Genomic DNA, 27,913 nt, shown 5'->3' on the forward strand with positions numbered 1-27,913 from the left:
ACTGTATCTGCTACACATTCTGCTGTTGGTAAGGCTTATAGTACATACATACCTTTGTGCTCTCCTGTTTTTAATGTATGGAGCCAGTCTGCTTGTGGAGGAGGCCTCACTGACCTGGGCTGGATCTCAGGAAGCAGATCCTGTGCATGTGGCAGTGCCGTTCTAACATTTTGTGACATTATATGAACCACAGTGTTTCCAAACTGGTTTTGTTTGTCCGTCTGACTGAACTATGCTTGTTAGTCTGTGGACTGAGTTACCAGAATTAGACTTTCCAACTCTGAAGACCGAGGCTTTCCTATATTTGACCTTTGTTAGAGTTCCTGATTCTCTTCTAAAAGTCTTTTTCCATTCTGGCTAAGAGTTTTTTGAATTATTCCCCTAATAAGACTTGGACTGCAACCTCTAACCCTTGTGTCTTAAGCCTAGAGGGTCACATGCAAATAATGTTTCTGTGGATGCCTGTCCTGCCAGATAGATATGTTATTCAGCTGCTGCTGATCTCTGTGTTCAGGGAGAGACCCCTCATACACCACTGTGTGCAACTTGGCCATAGCCTTAATGTGCGGGTGGCCTGACCCTGCAGCACGAGGAAAGAATATCAGCAGTTTCTAGTTGCTTAGGAACTCATAATACAAAGCCAAAGAACTAAAGTGTGTGTAATGTTCATAAGGACAAAAGATTATTTTCTGTGCTCTTTACAGGCAGTATCCCTTAAGGCCAGTGGCTTTGCAGGAAGCGATACGTGATTTGTCTAATGCCATTATTGCTGGGTAGTACTGTATTATTTTAGCATGTTTATCCCCTGTGTATGTCAGGACACTGAACAGACACAGCAATCTCAATTATTTCTGAGCTACCTTCTCTTCTGAGCGTTAGCGAATCTGAGTCAACACTGAGCTCCTCTGTGGCCACTGTTTGTAGCCTGTGCTGTGTTGTGTCACCTCCTTGGAGGGACTGGAAGGGCTGTGGCTGTTCCCGGTCACAGGGAATTGAGAGCAATTCCAAGGAAGCCAATGGGATCACAGTAGTGTACGTGTGGGGAAAACTGGGTCCTCATGTGGGAGTGTTGTTCTTGAGGGATGATATTTTAACTTCCTTTTCAGGTTTGTACCTTGTAGAGAGAAGATGTTTATTGGTTGTTTGCTTATTTCTATGTACTTGGCCAGGCTTAAAACTTGTCCTTCTTCTTAATGTGAATCTTTTGATTGAACATCCCCAAGTCATCTGATGCTTCTTGTTAACTATGTGGGGCCAAGAAATACAATCATTAATAGAATAAAAAGCAATCAGAGAAAAAGCCCAGGGGATGAGATTCTCTGTTGACATCTAGAAGACTCATCTACTCTTTTCTTTATTATGGCTCTGGCCTTGGACTAGTGTTTGTGAGGAGCCTAATTTAAGGATTTTATGCTGATACCAGGAAATTAGCAATCTAAGTAAAGGCAGAACCCTTTCCTGTGTGGGGAAGTGGTGCAGTAAAAGGTGCTGAAGATTCAAGAATAACTGTGCCTGGAGATTTGTTTTATCTTAATGATAGTTAATGCATAGAGGGAGTTGTTTTCTCTGGTAACTGAGAACAGCTGGTTCTGGAATAAAGTCTGCTACAGCCAGATCTTCAGCACTCCAGTGTCATTCTCTAGAGCAACACCTGTTAGAAGCGGCAAGGTTTGGATACCTGTAGGCTGCTGCTGAAGAAACTGCAAATTCCTGAAATAGATGAACCTTTGCATTAACTTCAGAGGGCTTTAAATCAGACCCATGGAGTTGTTATTCATCCTGTCCAGTGAATCCTTCCAGAAGAGAAAAATTCACTGTGATATCTTCCAGCAACCCAGGCTGGAGTTGTTGCATAGAAATCCTGGAGCAGAAGCGTGACACAAAGATGTGTTTTGACAGCACAGGTGTCATGCCACTGTCCTTTTATAATCACCAGTTCCTGCCCGAGTTTGAAATTGAACTCTATTTCAGGATGTACTTAACCTTAGCCACTGTGGTATGAATTTCCAAGTGATGAAACTGAGTATCAGAAGGTGGGTTGTAATGTTCGGATTCATCTAACCACCTTTCTTTGGAGAAGAAATTAAGGTCACTTTATTTTCCTTCTTTTTATTGTGGAGGCACAGCTGACCATGCTCTCTAGGTATTGCATTGTTTCTCTTACCTAAAATTAATGAGATGTTTGGGCCTTTTTATGTTTTTAATATGATGCCCTGCTTTCCTCTCTCTGTAAGGAACACAGTGAACCGACTGTAGTGAAGTTTGTACAACATGAGCAAGCAGGTCCTGTTCTTCTTGGTGCAGAAGTTGATAAATCCTTTCATCTCTATACTGTGACCTGAGCCATTATTCTCACATTAAAGGAAATGCTTTTTAAAGTTTTTTTTCTTAATATGACTGTTTCCATTCATTAAAATTATAATAGTCTAATTTTTCTGACCTTTTATTCTTTTATTCTTTTGCTGTGACTTTCCTTTTTGTAAACCAGAAATCAGTTTCCAGATGGTCTTTCTTCCTACTGTCCTAAACCAGAGGCTTGGAGTTTCTCATATCCAGTATAATTAAGAAAATGTGGTATTTTCTACACTTTTTACAGCAGAACATATTGCAAAATGGGAAAAGCAGTGTGTTACAACTGTGTCACGAGATCTCTGGCCTCATAGTTTTATAATGCACAAAACCCACTATGGAGGACAGGAAATTCTTAAAACATTTGCTCAAATTGAGACCTACCCAGACCCATTTGTAGGACTGTAGGGGTTATGACATTGGAGGGGAGTAGAAGTAGGATGTCCATAGATGTGGTGAGTACCTCTTGGGACTGGAGGAGGATCTGTAGTTTTGTGGTGGATAATGAAGTTAAATTTATGGTGTAGATATGCGAGCAATCAACCTTTACTAGTTCTACTGGATACAGAGCGATTTGCCCTTGAAAGAATATCTGTAGCTGTAGAACAATGTATGTAGTGGCTATCCAATGCATTTCCCCTCTGGCTGTGTAGGGGCCATACCCCACTGCTATCAAGAAGTCCTTCTGGAATTCATGGGAGTTGAGATGTGCTGCTTGTGCTTGTGACTTGCTGTTTGGCACCTTGTTCAAAGCAGGGGTGCAAGTTAGTTAATCCAATCACTTCTTGAGCCCTTACTGAAGGGCAGCATATCCGTACTCAGTGAAAATCCTGTTAGGAATCTGTCAGCGGGTGATTAAGAGATGTCAGAGGGCAAAGTAAGCTGTATCAGCACTGAGCTGGGTAGATGAAGTGTTCTGTGGTGAGCCTAATCTCGTGAAGAGCATGACCTCTGTCTGCTGTATAAAGGTTTTCCATGGTAACCCTGCTTTTAATTAAGTTCTTAATATACATATAACCTAGCTGAAACAATCTTGGTGATTGTTGGAGGGTCAAAAGGGTGTGAGGACTTCCTGATGGAGGGTGGAAAGGTGTGGTGAAGAAGGGGAGATGTAAGAAATTAGCATAGAAAATGGGATTAACATCAGCTAAAAGTACATGTGAAGAGCAGTTTATCTGCTGTTTCCCCTCCTCCTTCCTCACCCTCTCTCTGCTGCGCAGTGTCCCCTCCTTATTAGTGCATCAACCCTTCTCAATAGATGACTGGACCAAGGGGGAATGTTGTTCCTCATTACCCAGATGTTACCTAATTGCAACAACGTGTTTCCAAAAGATATCATAGGCAGGATAGACAGACTTCTGCTGGCTTCCTGCTATACCTGAAAATGGCTGTCTTTGGTCATCTCCTGACAGAGGACTAATGAAGTCTGAAGGGGAACATGGATCTTCTAATTCCTCAAGAAGAGTTTTACAAGGAAATGTACAGCTCTTGGAAAGCGGAAAAAAGAGTTGCCGACTACTAAAGTCGTGAGTGAAAGCAGTGTTCCCAATACGCAGGGAGAGATGTAAAAAAGAGATTCTTTTTTCTGGTGCATCAGTGGAAAGATCTGTTGTATTTTAATTTACCTTTTTAATTTGAAAACAATGAAACCACTCTTCTCTTTCCCTGTGTATGGTGGGGGTGCTGCCCAAATGCTTTCAAGTATACATGTTGGAAGCTGAAGCCTGCACTTCTGTGGCAGCAAAGCTTAGTCTCCCAGGTGTTTTTATGTGGGAACAAAATTTATTCTGAAATAGGAACTCAGCCCACTAGACATCACAAGCTGCTGATAGATCCCAGAGGACTTCAAGAGTTTTGCTGATGAAATAATGATATTTTGCAAAAGCAGCATCCAGTGTGCCAATTCAAGGTTTGTGTCCTGGTTCCCTGAGGGGGCTTTAGATATGTAGGTGTGTCTGGTAAGATGGGAAAGATTCCATGTCGAAAGAACTCAACAGTCATGTTCTTTGCTATATTCAGGGGGCACAGAGGGTTTCTGAGAAGTATTGATTTATGAAATATTGTAAGAAAGAGCCCAAGATAGAAATCAATAGAGGTGATGTTGGTTCTCTGTGTTTGATCTTGCTGAGCTTGGAGGATGATCCTACCATAATCTCTGAGGCATACAGTGTAAAACCTGCTCCTGGTGAGCTGTTGTGTATATGTATCTATACACGTCTGTGTCTCCTGTTCTGTAATATCAGCCATGTGGATCCAGTCACATCTGAGCTGATGCATTGTTCTCACCAATCTCTGAGTTTAGGAGTGTGTCCCTTTGGCTGGCCAAGCCAGCAAACATCTGACAGTGCTTGTAACTCAGGAGAGTAAATCTAGGCTATAGCAAATTAGTGTGCAGCTTCCCTGTGCTCTGACCTGAGGTATGTGAATCTCAGCACTGATGAACCTGCTGAGCATTTGAACTCAGGCTTTGGTCCTACCGTAATTAGAGTTTATGCACTTTATAAACAGTTATTGTGTGAGCCCTCAGAACTGCCTTATAGTGCTAGAAGAGCCTTATAGTGCTGCAGAAAAGCCCATGGTCAAGTTATTTCACTACCCACCTGGGAGCTTCATCATCATCCTTTTAGATTTCTAGATTTCTCCTATACCTCCTTTTCCCATATGCAATTATAAATTGATATCATATAATTTACCTTAAGTCTCTGTTTATTTTAAATGCAATAATTAGAGATAACAATTGCTGTAGAAAAATAAACATCTATTCAGTGAGAAGACTGAGTAATTAAGGACAATTATTGGTTTCTGTAAGTAGGATGCTCAGTAACAAAGTTCTTTTGAGTGCAGCTAAGAGGAGTATAAGATGCGTATCATTGGAGACCAGGACTCCACAGTCTAAAAGAATTGGGAAATTAAATGGAAGCTAATAATAATAAATTATCTAGAGCTTTCTTTCCAGATTGTATTTAAAATTCAGTTTTTCTGGTTGTACTATGTAAAACTTGCGTAGGGTTTATATCCCTTTCGAACATTCTTTGTAAGGATTAGTCAGTTAATCCTGCTTCAACCCTTGCAAGGTAAGTAACTAAGTGTTATTATCCTTATTTTATGGCTATGGAAATCATGTTGCTGTGGGCCAGATTTTAATCCATTTTCCACTGTTGCAGATCTAAAGCAACTTTACTGCAGTCAGCAGAGTTAGACACTGTAACCGAACTGATTTAACCCTAATTGAAACTGCAGTGTTTGTGAAGATAACTGTTGAGAGTAAAGACAAAGAATATTACATTTTAAGTATTGTCCTGTGCCTCACTTGAGATGTATTAATGCTTTTGTTTGCTTTAGTGGTTGATTTTCTGAACTGGCATCCTTGAAGTTTTTCAGGTCTTGCAAATGTTAGTGCATGTAGTTTTCAGGAATAAGTATCCATAAATTCTTTTAAGATTTACAACATCAACCTCCAATTTGTGGGGATAAATTAAGTTACATTATTTGTATATAAAGATTGTATGTACAAAGTTCATATGCAGCAGTAATGTACACACATTAAACTTTTTAAAAAACAGTGCACTTGACTTTGTTTAGCCTTGGAATTTTGTGCCTCCTTTAATCAAAATAGTTTGTTGCCAGTACTAGTCTGAGCCCTGAAGTAAACCACAAATGTTAGTGTCCTGCACTGCCTAGATTAACATTTGCAGAGTATTCATTGACTTGAATTAATTGGCAATTAGCTAACTCAAGTTAAAAGAGGAGTGATATTTCTCTCTAGACATTCCTTTAATTGCTCATCCAGCCAAAATAGACACTACTGTCCAGACCAGGGCTTCCCACTTGGATTTTTTAAATTTTTCAACAATGCACTGAAGTGAAATGAAGAGCAAGCAACATGTATGTGCAGATGATCTTCTGAAATCAGTGGCTGGTTTCCCTACTACAGAAATTTATCAATGCTTATGAATAGGGCATTTGGTTGGTTTTATTTTAAAAGAAAACAAAAGACTTCCATTTGCCACTGGAAAAATTGTATGTAATAAATACAGCAAATGTACCTAATTTTTCATTCCACTTCTTAAAGTAGTTGTTGGCCTAATGGTTAAAAATCAGGATAATGAGTTACTTGTGTTTAACATTTCTGAAAGACTGGGAACGTTATTAACAATGGATATACCATAAGTGCTGTATTTAAACAACAGTGATATTTCATTATTTATTACTTTCTCTCTCACTTAAAATGATGATTTGTTTCAGATCAGTGTCTCTGGCAGACTTCAGGTTTGGATAGTACTGAAAACATTCTCTCTTGTTCCTAGAATGTTTCTTTCTCTAATGAAGAGTTTTAATAACAGGATTGTTAGTAAGATGCTACTATTTATGCAGTTGTGAAGAGCACCAGCTCTTAGTGTTTTATTCAGTCTGTGTTAGAGAAAAATTACTGCACAAAATGCAAGGCAAAAGTAAATCAACCTTTTCTGGAATCCTGTTCTTGGCTGAAAAGTTGTGGAGGTGATTGCCAGTTACAGTATAGGCCATTATGCTGTGGTCATGGATTCACAGTGGATTGTCTCATTTAGAGGGAAACTTTTGTTTCTCCATCCCCATATAACATTCTTCTTGGGGAAAAGAAGGATTTTCTCTCTGAACTGCTTCAGAGACTGTCCACCTCTCCAGCTGATCTAACTCTGTCCCTTGCTCATCATATAAGCTTCTATCCTTTTCAGAAAAGATCTGTGTATCTCTGAGCATCCACAGAGTGGGAGTTTATGAGCAGCAAAATTCATAGGTGTGGTTACTAGCAGGTCGCTGCAGCATTAGGCTGTCTCAGACCTGTATGCTTCCCTTTGCTCTTCTTCGTCAGTGGAATCTTTCTCTTGTGTCATGTAGGGTTCCTCATGCTCGTTCTTTTTCAAATAGTGCCTTTAACTTAGGATAAAAAGTCCATGTTAACTTACACATCCCCTTGCTTTTCAGTGTTTTCATGTTTCCTTCTTTACTCTCCACCTTCAGTTATAGGGCCGGTTCTGGTGCAGTTCAGTGGCTAAGATCAAAAGCAGCCCAATGCTTCTAGCCAGCTCTAGGATGCAACCACCTATTTGAAAGCCCCAGTGTGTCAGTGTCCACGAGCCCCCAGGAATGACCTGTGGGTGGGGATCTGAAGTGTGCCTGAAGGAATGTGTGTGTGTACAGCTATGTGGGTGGTTGAGAGAAACTGCAAGTGGTTGATTCCCACAGCATCTTAGATTTTCTGTCAGGACAGGCAGGACTTAACTTTAATAGTCGTGAAGGTTACATGCCTGCATTTGAGGAGTTAATTATTCATGAAGCTGACAATTTCAAACTCTATTTGTTGCCTGGCAGATTTGCTTTAGGCCAAGCCAGTGCAAAATATCCTCTTAGCAGCAGCAGCCTTGTTTATTTTCCTTTGGGGAAGACAGAGGTACACAGGTACCTATGCTGGCCTGAATGTGTAGATAAGCTTTACAAATAAGTACCTAACTTATTGACACATTTGTATTGGAGGATTTGTATAGTTTTGAGATGTTCATTTACAGCTGAATATACAGGAGAGGAAAAAGTGGAAGATGCACAGCCTCTTCCATAACCCTGCAAACACAGGACCCTTGTTTCTAAACAGGCAATTCTGCCACTTCAGTTTTTTCTGTAACAACTCAGTACTTCAGTCACACAGTTGCTTCTTATTCTCTCATAGGTCTGTTATTATGTAGATAAATAATACATCTTAAATAGTTAATGTTCTCCATGTCATTAAAAGGACTTAAGAATCAGAAGCCCACAGGAACTCAAATCCACATGTAAGCCATCTCTCAGTAGTTTACACTTAACTGAAATTACAGGACAGAAACAGAAGTCCTGAGTACAAACTCAATTAGGCTTTCATCATAGTAGCAGGAGAGTGTTATCCTATAGATGGACTTACTAAGAGGGTTTTGGGGTTTTTTTTGCTTAGTCTGGCATGGAAATAGTGAAAGGAAGTGGCTCGGGGAGGAGGGAGGAAGCAAGGCAGAGCGGCATGTTTTATTTTCATTCTAAAATTACATTCATTGAATTTAGTACAGTGAAAAGTGCTGTCTTGGGCTGTTCAGAGAGTTATCTGAAAGTTCTGTCTCCACAAAACAGTGATGACAGTGCATTTTTTTTCTTGATTTTTAAAATGCAAATCAGGAGAAGAGGAATACTGCATTAAATCTCACGTTTTCTCATTCTGTCCTTTGATACCATGGTGTAAATCAAGAATGATTTCTTGAGGGTGATGAAATTAATTAGTATAAAATCAGTGTGACTGAGTTTTATTTTTGCGAAGTCTTGGTGTCTTCTAGCAGTTTATTTACTTTTCGTTTGAGTAAACAGAATGGTTTAAACTTAATTTTTGATTTTCTAAGTTAGTAGCTAGAAAGACAGAGGACACTGTGAAGATAGCCTGTACAGCATGACAGTGTCCCAGAAGCTCATGGTTAAACCCTTCTCTGACTCAATGATGGGGTGCTTCAGGGAGGACAAAAGAAAAATACTTCACGAATAAGCCACGTTCAGTGAAACAGATGTCTTAATTTGGGAGCAACAAGATTGGAAATCAAACCCTGAAGTGTGAGATACCACAAGTCTGGTATATCACTGGTGAAGACTCAGAGAACAATTGTTTCTCACCTTCATTGACCTCTGAAAATAATTGGTCTGCACCATGTTACAATACAACACTGTGCCACAGATCCCAGGAGTCTCGATATAGAGGACTGAGCTAAAAGTTCTGCTGAGATTTGAAAGTAACTGAGAACAGTGTAAAAAGTGCTGTCATGCTGCAAGAGTGATGTAGAGCTGCAATTTGTACTAGAAGCAGGAAGGAAGCAATTGGCACAGATTGAAACAGTGTGCACAGTTTCAGCAGGGTGGTGCCAAGTAGTTGCTATCCAAACACAGAACAAAGCCAAAGGGAAGAAGTGTAAGGAAGGCTGCAGCTGCTCTGAACAGTGAACAGAGAGCCAGTAGTGCTATGGTTAATATTATAAATTGAATAGAAAAAAACCATACGGAAGAGTGAGTGTGGCTGGACATCACAGCATCTTTCCCCAGCTGTGCTTCTCATTTGCTTTGGGCTGAGGACACACTTACACATTTTCAAATGGATTTGTCAGTGCATTGCATTCTTAACTTTTGTGACTTGTTTATGTCATGGCTGAAAGTGAGGAGGTCAGCATTTAACCAAATGAGACTGAGAAATTATGTGACTAGAAATATCCAGAAGACTTGAGCATGCTGTAAAAGAGATGTGACTGGAAGCAAGTTGGGAGTTTATTTCTCCTCTTAATAACCAGTGATTAATAGTTCCAAATTTATTATTAACTGTGTAGAAAAAGCATGGACAAGTACCCACAGGAGACTGCTGGAGTCCCTGAAGAAGCTCTAGTTCGCTTCATTGGAGCCAGTTTGTAGTAAGGCAGTAGTCTATGTATTTATCCTTCAGTAAGACATGTGAAGTCCTGTGTTCGGAGTTTCATTGGACTGCAAATCTGGTGTTGAAATTCCAGATAAAGCAATTTGTTTGGCTCTGCGGTTTGCACCAAGGAATGGGTTGGCTTCTTAACTGCAGCCCAGCCTAGGAGCTGCTAGCTAAGTTAGGCTTTTTCCTACTCTGTGATGTCATTGCTCATAAATACTCTGCAAAGCACAGCAGGTCTTAGTGACACCAGGGAGGTGCAATTTCTCTTTACTTCTGTTATAACTGAATTAAACTAAATGGCAATTTGGCATATAGTGTGTGGAGTGGGATGGGATCCAGCCCATCAGGTGTTGTGCTTCATGTGCATGTTTGACAAGAGTAAAAGCTGAAACCAACATGATCTCACTTGAATAACCTACAATTCTTCCAGCTACAGATTTTCTTAATGGCAGTAGAGTTAAGAGCTCAGGGTACCATCTTAAACTCACTTGTAGGAGTTATCTTAATGCACTTTCATGCAAGTCAGCAGATTAAGATGAAAATTTTGCAGAAGGTAATGCTTCATGTATGTTACTTAGCTCTTTCTTTTTTTTAAGTCTTGGGGTTCTGTTCCATATTTTGGGGGTAGTTCAGACATCCTGATCCCGTCAGGGATATCCATATCCTTTTGCCAATATAATCACTTAACAGCACTCTGTATTATTTGAGGATAAGGATATAGTAAGTAATAACAAGTAAGAAGAACTTAGAATTGTATCAGCATATGCTGATGTTCGTCCACACCACAGTGGCATTCATTGCAGTCCTAAGTTTATCCAGGAGGGTAAATTAAAATAGTAAATGAAACCATAATTAAGTACCTTTTTATTAGGATCATAAAAGCTTTGGAAGGAGCTAGAGAACAGCAGAAGCTACGTCTACACTGCAAACATATGACCATCTAGTTTTGCTGATTTGTGAGCTTTTGTTGATGTCAGGTGTCAACAAAAGCCCTTAGTCCAGTGTGGTTCAATTGGCAGAACTTCTTATTGATAGAATGCACTTTGAGTTGTTCGAGGTGGAATACAGTGTTTCATCAGAAACACAGTTTTAGTGGCAGGAACTGCAGGAGCATCAAGGATGCTGGTGGCTTCACAGCTGAATGGTCACAATGTGGGATGTGGAGTCATGGTTACTCACATGACCTTATCTGGCTGGAGAAGATACTGGTGGGAATTTATTTGCATATAAGTTGCTAAGTGCTGGATGGTGTTCTAATAGCAAAGAACTCAACAACGACTGTCTCTAACCGATTCTTCCTTTCTGTTTTGCTCTGTTTCTCCTGCAGGGCTTGTGAAGTTGGGGGTTCACTGTGTCACGTGTCAGAAGGTCGCGATAAAAATTGTCAACAGAGAGAAGCTCAGTGAGTCGGTGCTAATGAAGGTAATTTTCTAATGGGAGATTTTAAAAAAAAATTAAATTCCTGGCTCTGTGTCTTCTGTTCCATGCAAAATTAATATCTTTAATTATGTATAACAAACATCCCTGTCAGTACTAGGATTATGCAGAGGATAATAACAATAATTTAGTTATGGGGAAGGCTAGGGCAGTTGAAATTAAATGGGAGTATGCCTGTGCTTTGTGAACAAAATAAACGGTCAGCTGTAGAGGTCTTGCTTCTCTGTTGGGGCAGGTGTGTGTTGGGCATTGGACTTCCACCACTGCAGTTGTGTGGTTGCGGTACATTGCAGACTGAGGTGTACAAATGTCAGCATGAGGAGATTTAACAGAGGCTAGTAAATCTGTTACTTGAATACTCCTACTGCTTGCTCTGATGCATGGGTTCTTTATGATCTGATGTGCCAAGGTCTGTGACTGTTTAGAGCTGTTGTAATTCTGTTTACAATCCACAGAACTGTGCCATTGGAAACCATCAAGGTGTTTGTCCCAATGGTCCCAATGACTGTTAGTGTTCAGAAGAGCTTAGTTTGTTTTTTACCTAGCCTTGTGATTCTCCTCACATGAATGTCATTGATTGATCTTGGAAACCTAAAAATAAAATAAATGTATGCATAACAGTTTATGCATGTGATTTGGTGACTAGAAAGGCTAAATTCATCTTGATGGGAAGGAACACAACTGCAGTGCAATCAACGAATTCCATCACGCTGTCACCTGCAAATTACGCTAACAGGTTTGTGTGCAGCGTGGAGCACTTTGCTGAGGTAACTTCCCTATAGAAGCACACAGAGCATATAAGTTTATACTGCTGTTTCCTATATGGACTTCTGTGTCAGCTGTTTCCAAGCACAAGTATAGCAATCTTACTCAGAGCAGAAAGAAAATGGATTTTCAGCTAATATAGAGTCAGTGAATGTTACACAAAAAAATATAAGTTTATTTTTTTTTCAGAGAAGAATTCTGAAAGTTTACATTCCATTGTAATGTGTTCAGACTTTACCTTTCTGGAATTTCATTGATATATTCCTTCTCCTGCAGTACTGTGGATTCAAACAGACTTCTAATATAGACCAAAAGTTAGAAAGTGAAATAGGTAAGAAAACTGTGTGCAAATGGTAAAATCTGAATGAGACACTAAACACTGGATATTTTCCAGAGTAAAATAATAGGAATATTTTTAACAAACATGAGCATTTTGTTCTCTGAGAGACACTGTCTGGTATTTGTATAAAACATTTTATTTACCTCATTGATTTTCAGAGTAGGAGGCAAATCACTTAGCATAGCAAAGCAATCTCTCTGCTTTAGTTGTGTTGCATTACCTCGGTTGTAGTATGAAATTGGAGTTGTGAAATGGTGTGTTAGGCCCTTGTTTACACAGCCACACGCTGAAGCGTGCCATGTTTTCTGTAGGATTGTACAGCATCTTTCTCAGGAGGAAATCACATGTTTTATTGTGGTTCTCATTTTCAGACCCTTCTTGGTAAGATTTTCTCTTTCAAGGATTCTGTTCTCTGTGCTCAGGAGGTTGGAACAACAGATGGGATTGAAGTGGTTTGCCCAGTTCTTGCATAAATTCAGTAACCAGATGTCTTTTCAGGAATGCCCTCTGTCTGCTGGTCACAGACAGGGCCTGAGACTTCTAAGTGAATTTAGAATTGACTGTACTGTTAGCCAGCTTAATCCAGTCTGTCTGGAGGGGAAAAATGCAGTTTTTGGCAATCCCAGTGTGACCATTGCGAAGCATCCAGCTGACAGCCTGCTGTGTGGAGTCAGCAACCGCAGGGAAATAGCCAACAGTGAAGCCAAGTCACAGTACTGTGGTGGTGTTCCTACCTTGTGCAGCTTCCCACTAGCTTATCAGTTCTAGTGACTTTCTTTGCCAGTGGGCTGTGCAGAACAGCCCCTGGAGCCAAATGATTCAAGACCATATCTACTCTCCCAAGCCAGGCCCAGATTGATGGATTTTGCTTTAATCCAGCCTTGGACAGAAAAACTGGATCTGACAAACATGCACACCTGCCACATGAAGCTGTAACAGTGCAGTGCTGTGGCCATTTATCCTAGAGCATAAGGAAGAAGTCTGCTCACGGTCCTTTCAACATCTGAAGTGACAGGCACAAGCATATACAGCAGGCTGCTTTCCTTGTCATCATTATTCTATTTTGACTTGCTTCTTGTAGCCTTCATTTCTCCAGTGTTTTTGCAGTATTTTATTCTGTATGTTCAGGGAACTGTCCCTTCTCTCTGCAGCTGCTCTTCATCTGAGCTGTGCAGAATTGAGAGGCATTTGGTAAAGTGCTTTCTAATCATAATGCCGTAGTATCGATATTTCTGGAGAGAAAAATTTGGAATTGAAGCAGCTGGTCTCAATTAGCAGAACTGCTGCTATGGAGATGATACACGGGCAGGCACGCTGCAGCACAAGCTGCAGTAAATGTATCATCCAAGCACTTGCTGCCCTGTCAAAGGACAGGGCTGCTTAGTGCACATGGGAGCCTTTTGCTTTGTCATGTCCTTACTCTCTAAATGCAGGCTGGGGAGCAGTGTTCCTTTCCCAGCTCCAGCTTGGGCCTGTTTGGGAGCCTGGCTTTGGGGCAAAGCTACAAATGTAATTTCACAGTTGAGAACAAAGGGTTGGTTCTGTTCTCGCTCCTGCTTTCATGCAACTGGTAAAAGCTTCATCTAGGTTTCTTCAACTGCACTGCGGTAACCCCCACAGATGTGGAGACCTGCCTCCCACCGTACCTCTAGCTTGCTCTAGCACAAATTGGCAGAAAGATTTCAGAAAGGAGTGTGTTGCAGTGAGCATTTTGAGATTGAAATACAGTTCATTGATTTCCCTGAATTACTTCTGGATCGCTGACAGGGAAATTAGGCCCAGAATACAAGAATTGAATGTGTCCTTAAAGCAGTAAGCTTTCCTGAGCAGGTGGGTTCACTACTGATGGTTTAATTTTCAGTACCAGTACAAGTGTTTGGAGTTTATAACTTCAGAATATAAAGGTTAAAGTAAATCTTTCCTCTCATGTGGCAAAAGCTTGTTTGGAAACGTTGAGGTGTCTCATGAGACATAGTCAGGAGAATCCTGTCTCCTCTTTACTGCCTCACCAGTTCTCTTCCACTCCCTCCTTCCAAAGAATAAACAACAACAAAAAAACCTACTCATTTGGTGATCCATCAGATGACATACTCTTTGGACAGACAGAGGTAGTAGAAGCAATGGGAGCATAAAGGGTGAAGAGCAGGAAGGGGACAGCTGGCCCTGGTCTAATTACTTGAACACACAGGCATCCTGAGAAAGCCACAGATGTCCCAGGCTTGATGATTGAAGCCCAGAGCTCCATATGTGTGCTTTGTGTCCATGTGCCTTTTGTTTCTTCTGAGTCCTCTAGTGCTGGCCTTGAAGCAAGGCAGATATTTCCAGGGCGGGGGATGGGAAAGAACACAGTCCTACTTTAGCGGAGCTCAATTGTGACACGAGTAGTGGGTTGGGGGAGGCTGTCAGTTGGTTTAGTGCTAATGAGCTCTGCTTCCAAAAAATTCTGCAAAGGCATAGTGTGTGTTCTTAAGCTGGGAAGGTCTTGCAATAACCACTAATGGAAATCACTGGTTGGCTGAAATAATTGAGTGGAAGGATAGGTAGGAGAATCGAGTATCAGCGTCTTGGAATTGACAGGATAACTTGGGGAAGCATACTTGTAAATGGGCACTGCTTTGCATGGTCTTTTTGTCATCTCTTGCTTCTTTGTGAGCTTCTATTTCAGTAGGTGTTTACTTCTCTGCTACCTTATCCTACTTTTGAGTCTTTCCCTTCCTTCTTTGTCCTTCAAGGAAAAAGTTTAGAAATTTGGCAAATTTAGAAAGTATCTGAGAGAATAAGTAAACAATCAGAGCTTGGGTTTTATAAGACTCAAGGGTCTCAATCCACCTAGTTTATTAAAGAGAAGGTTAAGACATAGCTTCATCATGGTCTGTAAAGAGTGATAAGGAGGATAGGCACATGATAAGAGGGTATTACAGTCTTGGGTACAAAAAGTGTATTGGAAACTAATAGTTATAAGCTGTAACTAGATTGAATGTAGAAATACTAGGCCTTTTTGATCACTGGATGAAGTTACTAATTGGAACTAGCCACCCAAAGCTCTAGTGAGTTTGTCCCCTGAAAGACTATTAAACTTCCTCTTAAACTTCTGTGTGTTTTTCTAGACCTGAGATCCTAGTTCGACTTCAGCTGCTGGACTTGAAGTAGGAAGTAGTTGATAATAGTTTCCTGATCCGTGCTATTAGCTCTGATTAGATTAATGCAGCAGCCTTTCCGGCCTTAAAATCCACGGAGCTGTGAATTTCCATCACACACTTGAAAATCTGTAAAAAGTCACATGTCTCTGTCTGGAGCATAAAAGAGAGGCACTTGTGCAAGGTGTCTGCGGAAGCAGAAATTTAGGCTCCCCTAAGCGAAGTTAAAGAAGGTAATACTTGGGAACAGCATCTTCTCTTTGGAATTTGTTTTCAGATTTTTCAAAGAAAAGACTGTGATATTGGCTGACCTAGCTGTCCTCAGCTGCTGACTGCAGGCTGGTCTACAGAAATGATTACTAGAATATCAGAACAGTATCAGGGAGAAGCTAAATCCGAGGCAGAGATAGAATTGGACTGAATAGTGTAACTTGGTTCAAGTTCAGCTTTGATCACAACAAGGGCAGTTTCCCTGACATTAACAAAGCCAAACTCACCAACACTAAACCTCGATGTCACCAAATCGATATTTTTTCTAATGTACTCAATAGTGGCCTAATTGTTTTCCAGCTCCAGTATTTAGGAGTTTTGCTATTGATTGCAGTGGAAATGGTGTTAAGCTGCTGCTGAATCCCACTGAGTACATCTACCATTGGGTACAAATGAACACAAGACCATGGGATATCACCAGTGAGATGCATTTAGATTAATCTAGGATACTGGCAGACAAGATTTTGGACGTGGTTATGTTAAAAATAGCAAACGAGAGGGAAATTATTTCCATTTATTAAACAGAAGTCCCAAAGAAAAGGTTTCAAAGCATTCATCAAACTTTCCAGGACTCCCTGATTAAGAAGCACTGTGTGAACTTGCTGGCACTCATTTATTATTCTTCTGATTGATTGGCATATTGCTGCAAGAAGAGAATAACCCAAAGGACCTTGTAGTCATGTCAAAAAAAAAAGATGAAAGAATAAAGGAAATTAAATCTCCCCAAAACATATACATGCTGGTATTTTTACTCGCTGTTGAACATGCAGGTTTCAGTGTATAGATGAATATATGCACACGTATGTGGATTGTCCTTTGCACATTCACTGCATATGCTTGTTTAAAACACACTCACGCCCTGATTGTGTTTATCTTTAACCTGGAGCATTACCACACACTTGTCGGCTTTAACACTGGAAGAGAGCAGATTAGAAGTGTGTGTGTGTATATTTGACAGTGTGTAGGTGGTGAACAAGCTGCAGGAATGATTGGCACCTGTCAAAGACCACGAGTGCGTTAACACACGCTTGTCCCTTGCCTCTGTGACCCTTGTTCGTATTCCAGTAGTAACCCAGTTTGTGCAGGACAGCTTCATGTGTGCAAGTCTTTCTTCTGAGTTCAATGAGATAAAAAAGCACATTGCAATATAAAAAATACAGGCAAAATAAAAGGGGCTTTTTTTTTTCCCCTGGCTGCCTTCTGCTATAGGGAGTTTGGGATTAGGGATCTGTTACAGAATGTATAATGCAGAGTGTTTTGTTTTAAACTGGAGCTAGTGGGGAGCATTGAATGCCTGTTCACTTGTCATCTCTTTGAGCAGTTAAAGAAGTTGGGTAATTGTATTTTCCTTCAGAGAAGAATGACTCTGCCTCCACTTTCCACCACACCCACAGGAACACAGTTTGAGGTATTCTTAAAGAAGGAAATTAAACAGGAATCACAAGCACATGATGTACCTGTCAGAGGAACAAACCTGTCAAGCGTGCGTAGTGCCTTTTGCTTTCTAAAGTTAGTATGATCAATTGAGGCATTTGGGCAACCTTTAGAAATAATTGGCCCTATTTTTTCCACCCTACTTTTAATTTGTATTATAGCAGTCAGTCTCAAACCTCTGTTGTACCCAACATGCTCTACCCACAGCCTTGTGTGTGCAAACACATAGAAGTAGACAGTCTACCATCCTCATGTGCCGCCTTGGTCATACAGCAAAAAATGTCCCTCATGAGCCCAGACTAGAGCTAGCTGAAGTCAAGGAGTGCTTTTTCCATGCATTTCACTTGATCACAACCATAATGCCTAAATGGGAAGTAACTGCTCCCAGAGATGAGATGTCTAAATGTGCCAGCAGTCCAGTCCTCATCCTCCTCTAAAGCTACTGCCAACAATTAGCCTATAAAAACCCTTTCTGTTCAGCTTTGCCTTTACCTGTTTCCACTATAATTGCGCTGTCCTTGCATTTGGGATGAGACTGACCATAGCTTGACTTCAGATAGCTTTCTCTACTGAAGCTTCTGGGAATTCTCCTCATGCATTGCCAAAGCTCAGTTTTCTCAAAAGACACTGATTCACTAAAATGTTTTCTCAGAAATAACTTTGGCTCAGTGAACTCCCAATATATCAAAGGCTAGGTTTCTTTTGAACTCTCTCTGCATTTGTAGCAGGCTGTTAGGGAGTCCTGCTTGCCTGCTACAGGGCAGAGCCCCTGTAAGTCCTGCCTCTGCAGGGACTTTCACTGCCTCTGATCCTTAGGTTATCAAGTCAAGATGTAGAAAGTCTTGAGATAGGCTCCAAGAATCTACAGCTGTGGGACAGACACAGCTAGAGAGATGTATCCCTAGGCTACATGGGGCAATGGTAGAAAGCACCAGGATCCTCAGCTGTTGTCAGGCTTGATGCTCAATTTTTGGGAAGGACAACTAGTAGGAGTTATGCTGAAAGGCAAGGGGAACCCCAGGGGAAGGTTATCTTCAAGGCTCTGTCTTGAAGAGATGTGGTGTGCAGTTTGAAAATCTTGAGACTGGCATCCAGAGCTTGTAAACCCTGGTCAAATTCTATAGTATTTCCAGAATTTCTGACTGGCTGGACACCCAATTGATCTGGGAACCTGAAGCATCAGACTCCCTCAGCCTGGGTGGTCTCTGTAGGTGAGCCACCTGCAGCTGTGGTCTCTGTTAACTCCAGATGTGAATCATGAGTCTGGTGAAAATTGTGTTTTTTCCACCTGGAGCTGCAGGTTCTTTGGTACATTCAAAACTTTAATACTTTTTTTTTCCCTGACTCACCGAAGGTTGATGAAAAATGCTAGAAAACATTGGATTTTGATCTCACATAAGCAAAACCTTTTAATTGACTTCTGCCAGCACTTCAGCCACCTCTGTTTTGTGGTTAATTAGTCAGTCTGAAGAGTTACAGGATGAAACTTATCCCCATCTGAGAGTAGAGGATGCCACAGCAGAGTGGATCCTGATTGAGCCATAGGTAGGATTGGCCACATTTACAGATAGGAAATCCATTTTAGATTATGGACAAAATCACTTACCAAATCTTTTAAGCAAAAAAGGAATTAGGGGGGCACGTTTTCTCACCTGAACTACTGAAAGATTTGTAAGTTATACAGCTGCTTATAAAAATTTTCTTTCCTCACACAATTTCTTCCTGGACTAAGAGCAAAAATGAGTGAAACTCAGATGCAGTCAGAAGTGTGAATGCAATATTGACTGAACCATTTGAAACCCATATCTATAAGCACCAGAGCAACAGTATGGGATTTTTAAAATCATTCTTCACAGCACCACATATGCTGGAATTGAATGAGTGTGCATTGTGCCAGGATGTACTCCATGGTTTTTTAGAGACTGTTGTATCCCGTTTTCATGACTCTGCCATGCTGGTGTTTGCTTACTGTCATTGCAAAAGCTTGTAAACAGTTCAGGAGGAGGAAGATTTTGGGATCTCAGCACTGCAACACAGCAACAAGGGTAACTTGGCAAGTGTAGTTAGGTTGTTGTGTATTTTCTGTCTTAAACTTTTTCTTCTGGGTTTGCAGATGAAAAGACTTCAGACGCCATTTTACGTTGGCTTGTATTTCATATTCCAGAATCTTGTCTGGAAACCTTTTAATTACTTTTTCTTTCCTTTTGGAAAGACAATCAGCTTTAGTTCAGAAGAGCTCTAGCAGTAATGGGACATCAATCCTTGAGTAGATTGACTGAGACCACAGTTCGTTCAGGTATTTGACTCTGCATCTGTCATGCAGAATAAACACCATAAATATCAATATACTGATCCATCCCAAATAAGGTATGTAGTCCATCCCTGTATAGAGCAGAAAAGCCATTTGAGCAAAGACTTTGTTCAAAGATTATCTTAAATTTTTGCTGAAACAACTGAGTGGTGCCTTTTACATCAGCATTACCTTTCTGTAAGAAGCATTTCTTAGCCCAGCGTAGTTTATGAGTTTCCCAGCTCAGACAAAATGTGTCACTTAATGGATATTTAACTGATACAACTGAGAGCCAAGGACTGGCATTGCACTGTCAGTTAGGGGAATACAGGCTCTTTTTGTTTGTTTCGCATACTTCTATCCAACAAGAAAATTTTGCTGATCATTTGTTAAGTATAAACCAGGCCTCACTCAGTCTGTTCCCTGCAGTTTATGCTATTAAGTAGTTGGCACAAATTTAGGAAAAATCTGGGAAGGCTCAATCCCAATCCAATTAACTGTTAGTTCCAGAGCTGTCAGATGGAGCTTGATGCACTCTGCCATGGGTTTGCTTTGCCGGTGTTAGAGCACGTCAATCTCTCTAATGGTAAGTTTTTAGGTATTTGGGCATTTCCTCTTTTACCAGGTGCTATCTTTGAACTTGTTGCCTTGCCTTGGCATCCTGAGATGCTGTATCCACAGTCAGCATGTATTTAATACACTGATCTGTTCATGAAGAGCGCTCCTCTAGCAATAAACCCCTGTTTGCCTTTCCCTACTGTCCTGCTGTGGATGCACACACCCCACAGAGAGGAGACTTCAGAGTTTTAGTTCAAAATGGTGTTTCGTGTCCAACTCCCTAGAATCTTCCAGGTGCACCAATACTGAGAGAGCTCAAGCCCGTGCTGTAGTGGTCCAGCTACCGTGCAGTGACAAAATTACACTCATGCCATGGTTGATATTTCTCCTGTGTGGGAACAGCAATCACTGCTTTGTCAGAACACCTGGTATTCTTGAACCTTATGGCGTAATGGAATATTGTGTGCTCTGCAGCTTTGCTCGGCAGCAAAGGCTCGATGTTGTGAGGGATAATGGAGATGTTACCTTAATTCTCTACAAACTATAGGGAAGGTGAGATTGAGTTTAATCTTGTACTACTGCATCTGTTTCAGTCTCTCAGCATGTAGCAATTGCTGGATAACATCTCTGTTATAACATCATGCATTGCACCTGGTGGGAATAGGGACTTTCGAAAGTGGCAAGAAATTCTGGGGTGCAGGCTGTTTTTTTCAAGAATGCTTGGTGAAAACTCAATCAGGCAACCAAAATCAATGTACTTTCTGGAAATTTGGGACTGATGCTCCAGATTATTCTAAAATTACCACATTCAAAGTTTGGTTTTAGAACATTTAGGTAAGGCAGCGGTGAATAGCTGTCAACACTCAAGAAGAAGGATCTGGCCTGAAAAACAGGATCACTTGTTCCTGTTTCTGACATATATATCACAGGCAGAAACATTCCTATATTGCTTGGAGCTGTCCCAAGTACGTGGTCTTCTGTACGTTCTGTAGGAAAATGGTGAGGAAATGTCACTGGTGCAAGATGTAGCTCTGTAGAGCAAGTGCAGCTCTGTAGTTTTTTTATACTTCTAGTTTTCCTCTTGGTCCAGGACACAAACATTCTTTATCAACTCTATGTTTCAGATGCAGGCAGAACTACAGGAAATAAATAATAACAACATGTATAAACCTTGTTTAATCTCAAGTCTGTTCCTAAGGAGTCCTCTAGTCTTTTCACAGAATCACACAATATGCTGAGTTGCAACAGACCCACAAGGATCATCGAGTCCAACCCTTAGCCCTGTACAGGACCATCCCCAGGAGTCACAACATGTGCCTGAGAGTATTGTCCAAACACTTCTTGAACTCTGTCAGCCTTGGTGCTGTGACCATTTCCCTGGGGAGCCTGTTCCAGTGCCCAGACACCCTTAGGGGCCCTTCACCATCTTTGTTGCACTCCTTTGGACACTCTCTAAGAGCTTAACATCTTTCTTATATTGCAGTGCCCATGACTGCACACAATATTCAACATCAGGCCTCCCCAGTGCAGAGCAGAGCGGGACAATCCCCTCCCTTAACTGGCTGGCGATGCTTTGCCTGATGCACCCCCGGACATGGTTGGCCCTCCTGGCAGCCAGGGCACGGCTGACTAATATTCAACTTGCCATCAACCAGGACCCCCAGGTCCCTTTCTGTGGCACTGCTTTCCAGCATCTCATTCCCCAGTCTATATGAACATCTGGAGTTGCCCCATCCCAGCTGTGGAATCCAGCACTTTCCCATGTTGAACTTCACATGGTTGGTGATTGCCCATCTCTCTGATTTGTTGGAGTCTCTCTGCAGGACCTCCCTGCCTTCAAGGGAGCCAACAGCTCCTCTGAGTTCTGTGTCATCTGCAGACTTGCTTGGTATCCCTTCCAGTCCTGTGTCCAAGTCACTCATGAAGTTGTTGAAGAGCACAGAGCCTAAGATGGAGCCCTGTGGAACCCCACTAGTGACAGGTCGCCAGTCTGATGTTACCCCACTCACTATTACCCTCTGTGCCCGACCCATGAGCCAATTACTCACCCACCATATGATGTGTTTATCCAGCTGTGGGCTGGACATTTTGTCCAGAAGGGTCCTGTGAGAGACAGTATCAAAAGCTCTACTGAAATCCAAAAATATTAGCTTATTCTTGTTGTATCCTTGTTGTACCCTTCTCTGCAGCTCTATAAAACTAATTAACCAAGGACAGAAAATCTAAAATGGAGAGGAGTCACCAGAATATGCAAAAACCACCATTACAAATGTACCAGGAGATAGGGATTATGTTACTAGTTTTCTTCATTGTACCTGAAGCAGATTTTCACCAATTATGATACAAACATATAGTTGTCTTATAAGAATTCTTAATAGATTACATTTTTACTGTGTCACACTTTCAGAAATCTGTTACCATAGATCCTTGTAATAGACTAGAATTTACTATTGTTTGGTGGCCAAAAATCTGGTGTGCATTTTTAGATTCATGTGTGTGGAGATGGTCCAGCAAAAAGAACTTGTTGTCAATGGAAGCAAATTTCCCCCAGCTGTAAAATGCTTTAACATAAAGTTATATTTTAGAGATCTTTCTTCTTATATTTCCTTCCTAATGCCCTGAAATAAATCTCCTCAGTCTAATGTTCTTATCTCTCTTCTTTGATGAATTTCCTCTCTTCACTTCTGCTCCCTCAGCTGTCCCTGAGTTTCCTTCCCAAATCCGTTCTGTCCTTTGCTAACCTCCCAGTTGTTCCTCACCGTCCACTGCAGCACTTTCAAAGCAGAGAGGAAAGACATGCATGGTGAAAGAGTGCATATTATGCTTTAGGTATTACGGGTTCATTTTATCCTCATTTCCACCTCTTAAATCAATCCCTGTGATTTATCAAATCCAGAAAATAAAAACATTTACTTAAGAACAACTGGGTAACATCATTGGATACAGGGCACACAGCTGTTCACACAGTCATCTGGGGTTGTGTTTTCACTTCCTTTTCATCTAGGGGTGTAAGATGTGAGTTTAGCATAGAGGAATTTGGATTAGGAAGTAATCTTGTGGGAATACCTAAGAATACCAACCCCTTCTTGGGCAGCAGTGCAGGGCAAACTAGATTTTAATTGCTCTTTAGTACCAGAATATCCCCAATATAACAGACAAAGTACCTGGGCCCTTCCTGGTAGTCTAACAGAATAAAAAGATGTATTTCACAGAGGCAGACGTGGAAGTGCAGCAACAGGTAGAAGCAGATCTAAATACTGCCTATAACAGTAAAATACCCCTCAGAGATCTGTTAACGTTAAAGCTTCAAAAATGAGTTTTTGAAGAAAAAAGGTGCCCTGCATGGCTGAGGAAGGCTGATAGTGGTGAGAACACTTTTAGGTAAAAGCACTGCTCAAGACTGCTTTGCTTAGTATTGAGGAGGGAGTAGTCCCAGTTACCAGCACCCGAGAGCATGGTAATCTGCTCAGTGCTGGGTAACAGCCACTTGCTGCTGGTGCACCAAGTGGGCATGTATTTTACTTTGCCATCCTGCTATGTGGCCTGTTTTTTTTGGCAGATAGCGATGATTCAGTGGTTCTCTGCATTTGATTGGCTGCAAATGCATCACAGTACCAACTGAACCAGGGTTTAGACTCTCAAATGTGAAGACTGAGGCTGATGACATACTGCTTGAGGAAGAGTTATTAAGAGGTATTAAGAATATTAAGAATGAAGAAATCTGAGATAGCCAGATTGTTACAGGGAACAGGAGTGAAATATTGGACAAATTTGCAGAATCCTAGAAATAAGGGCTGGAAAGGACCTCTGAGGGTTTGTGTAGTCCATCTTCCCACTCAAACAAGAACTGCTTTTGACATGGGTAAGCCGTAGCTTTGTCTAGCTTGGTTGTAAAAACCTTAAGGGACTGAGATTCATCCGGCTCTCTGGACAGCCTGTTCCCGTGCTGCATCATACTCCTAGTGGTTTAATTCATCCCTTATGTCTAACCTGAACCCCAGTGCAAATGTGAGTAGAGAAAGTGGCCAGCGATCATGGCTATTGCCTTCAGTAACAAACTTGTGTCAGTCATCAAATAGAAACTTAAACAATTTTTAAAAATCTATAGGAGTTGAAAAAAGAATTTAAGGCCTTGGAGAACTGTGGAGACAGTATTGAGTGCTGCAGCCTCACGGTAGAAACGTGATCAGTGAAATTAAGAGTCATGTCAGTATGAAAAGGGGCAGCAAAATCAAAATTGAAGAGTAAAACAGAATCAACAGACTAGCATACAAAGAATGGGGGTCTCAGCAGGTGAAAATAAACATTGCAGCAGTAGAAAGAAGAGGGTTTAGGACTCTGGTTCAAAGACTGCTCTCCTGAGGGGACTCTGAGGCTTAAGCAGCCTAAAGGAACTCATGGTAATCATCACGTTTCATTTGTGGTTTGAATACCAAGAAGAGAGCAACCACATTAGCAGGCAATGGTGGAATGCTGTCTTAGAGTCTGCCTGGAGTCCTGAGAGGAAATCTTGAATATCTCTTGGAGGTAACACTGGAAGTGGGATTGTAAATGCATTGGGCTGGAATAAAGGACATGACTACTGAATTTTTTTAATATAAGTGTTAGATATAAATCACATTTTAAATATAGATAAGTTCCGTAAGTATAATCTGAGGAACAACTAGCAGACAATAGATGAGATAATGAACATATTGACATACCTTCACTGCACTTCTAGAGAGGTCTTAGCTATTTCTGACTCTTTCATTTCTCACTCTCTCAAATTGCTGGTTCTCACAGAGGCTTGACCTCCATCGTCTATCATCTCTCCAGCTGTCCCTTTCATTACAGTTTCTGCTTATCTTCCACTTGTTTTCCAGGTGCAGATCATTAGACATACTTGGTTATTTTTACACATCTTTTGAACAGCAATACCATTTGTATAATTCTTAATTTCTTCCTTATCGCTATAACTGTCTGCTGCTACTGCAAATATAATTTTCTTCTCCTGTTTTGATTCTGAGTCCTGTACATAACTCTCTTTAGATTACCCCACAGCCATTCTTCTTTACAGGTATAGTGGTTATAACCCCTCTGGTAATTCTGTAGCCTCAGACCTTTAGCTGTGAGATACTGATGCCCATATGCCTTAAAAACTGTTTATTCACCTTTTTTTCAAAAGCTTTTGGAACTTAAGCAAAGCTAGGGTTTGTGCGCATCCTTAACCTGAAATAAGATGCCACAAATCCTGCCATCATGTCTAATGATCTGATACCAGCTCTCTGACCTTCAGTATGAGAGAATGCAGAATTTAACACAGCCTGATTTAAATAAAGTGCTGTAAATAGCCAGTCAGAATTATCAGCTCCTTTATTTACATATGCAGATAAGATTTTTTAAGTTACAATGTTTCAACCAGCGTATATCAGCAGCTCTGGCATTATTCTTATGGTCACGACTACAAATACTTAAACCTGCAGCAAACAGTAGTGGGAGATAAAACAGAGCGGAGCAGAATTGAAGAATCACAGAATATGCTGAGTTGGAAGGGTCTCACAGGGATCATCGAGTCTAACCCTTGGCCCAACACAGGACAATCTCCAAAAGTCACGCCATGTGCCCGAGAGCATCATCCAAACACTTCTTGAACTCTGAATTCAGGGCCTGGCAAAAAGGTTATGTCTTGATAAATTTAATGCCTTTATAAATGTTTAGATACCCTAATCTTAAAGCCTATACTTAATCCTTATAGAAATTAAGAATGTGTTTCAGGGTTTTATAGGCCAGGCATATTCCTGAGAGTATGTTTCAATTAATTAGTTTTGGTTATGAGATTCAGGAAGGTAGTGATGAACCTGAAAGATGAGGATTGCTCCTGCATGCATCAGCATGTATTGGTGCTGGATGGGAATTTATTGCCTCATGAGCAAGTGGCATATGAGGTAACTTCATATTCTGTTCCTGTCTTCCCTAGTGTTGGTGCACTTACTATGTGTTGACTAAACTAGTGTATTTAATGCTGAGAACACAAGTAGATGGTGGATATCACATATCATGACATTTGTGCTGTGTGTGAATATATAAAGTTGGAGACAGAGGGAAGACCTCATCACAGTCTACAACTTCCTTGTGAGGGGAAGAGGAGGGACAGACACTGATCTCTTCTCTGTGGGGTCCAGTGACAGGACCCAAGGGAATAGTCTGAAGTTGTGTCAGGGGAGGTTTAGGTTGGATATTAGGAGAACGTTCTTCACCCAGAGGGTGGGCATGGGTACAGGCTCACCAGGGCAATGGTCACAGCACCAAGGCTGACAGAGTTCAAGAAGTGTTTGGACAATACTCTCAAGTACATGTTGTGACTCTTGGGGATGGTCCTGTACAGGACAAAGGGTTGGACTTGATGATCCTTGTGGGTCTGTTGCAACTCAGCATATTGTGTGATTCTGTAATTCTGCTACTCATCATGGAAATAACTTTCATTACTTTCCAATCAAGACTTTTGTGGCTCAAAATGCATATAAAACATATGAGTCTAAGCTCAGAGTTATCATAAGAGGATTCTATTCCTTTTGGATTCAGAAGAACTGCAGCTAAATTCTGCAGGTCTGAATTTAGGCCTGGAGTTTTATTTATGCTGTGTCATCACTGAGATAAAGCTCAAAGGCTCCCTGATCCTCTTGCTATGATAAATAAATTTTACACACCCATAGGCATTTTTGATCCACCCATTTTATGCATTTTCCAAACCATAACCTCTTTCTTCTCAAACAGATGATTTTATAAGGGATTTCCTGGGGATGGGAGGAATTTCCATGCATGCAGAACAACTGTTAAACTGAATCCTCATTATAGTAATATCAAGAGGCTGGTTTAAACTGCTGACCAACCATCTGAGTCATTATGCTAAATGTTCGTTGCTTCTGGGCACCTCCCTCTCTGTGCATGCCACAGTGATGTGAGAAGAAACACAGAGGTTTCTGTGGGATCTTGACGTCTCACCCAAAGCACCAAAGGGCATGGACTGCATGGGTTTGTAAGTTAGTCTCTTCCCGTAGATTTGAATTCACCCGATGGGTCTGCTGGTACAGTATAGTCACAAAATACATAGATCAGAAAACTGGAGTAGAACGGATTAAGTTTTAATCCATTGTTTGTAAATGTGTACATATACTTTAGAAACTGTGCCTTTGAAAATACCGTATGCAGGTGACATGGACTGTAATGTGACTCCTAAAATCTACTGCAGTATAAAACATATGCAGCATATTATATCTGCTGCTGTCTATGCAGCTTCAGTTCCTGGGGAGGACATGTGGCTGCTTTGTAAAAAGCCATCTTTGGAGGCAACAAAGATCACATCATTTTATGAGAAGGGCTGTTGTCCTTTAGCCATCCACAACTTCAAAACCTAGGGTGGCGCATTTTTCCTTGGTAGAGGAATGTGCCTTTCATTCCTCTTTGCTGCTACACACGTCCTGATAAGTCTGGCACTTGCTTTGGGATGTCTACTGGCCATCTGCTATGAGGTATGTTTAAATGTGTGCGTACGATGCTTTCATCATGGCTGGGTTATTTTGATTTTTATTGAGTATAAAATCTGAAAGGACACTACACAGGTACAGACCCATCAATGCCTAAACATATTAGGCAACAGTATTAATGGATTCCCAGCAATTTCAGGGAATTAGCTCTACAGAATAGGTTAGTTGATAAGTATATTTATCCTCAAATGCTAACTAGAAAACCCAAGGGAAAACAGACTTTGTGGCAGCTGTTTTTCTTCCCTTGACTGCTCTGTTTTCACTTTGTACTGTAACTCTCTCTTGCCCTCAATTAACCAGTTCTTGATACCTGCCCAACTTTGCAAAATCAACCACTTAATCATAGACAAACGCTGAACT

At 41.0% G+C, this 27,913-nt stretch overlaps 1 protein-coding gene across 16 annotated transcripts in view; it reads left to right on the top strand.

Annotated features, from left to right (window-relative positions):
* The window catches only part of BRSK2 (BR serine/threonine kinase 2), a 316,315-nt gene that overhangs the window by 144,881 nt on the left and 143,521 nt on the right, over positions 1–27,913 (top strand). For all 16 annotated transcript variants that reach the window (XM_051804062.1, XM_051804054.1, XM_051804059.1 and 13 more), the window contains exon 2: positions 11,127–11,221. In XM_051804062.1, coding sequence (XP_051660022.1) covers positions 11,127–11,221 — 95 coding nt within the window. The remainder of the gene's footprint in view (positions 1–11,126; positions 11,222–27,913) is intronic.

Source organism: Manacus candei, unplaced genomic scaffold, assembly GCF_025592945.1.
Source record: "Manacus candei isolate 608988 ecotype Guabito, Panama unplaced genomic scaffold, ASM2559294v1 h1tg000060l, whole genome shotgun sequence".
Lineage (NCBI taxonomy): Eukaryota > Metazoa > Chordata > Aves > Passeriformes > Pipridae > Manacus > Manacus candei.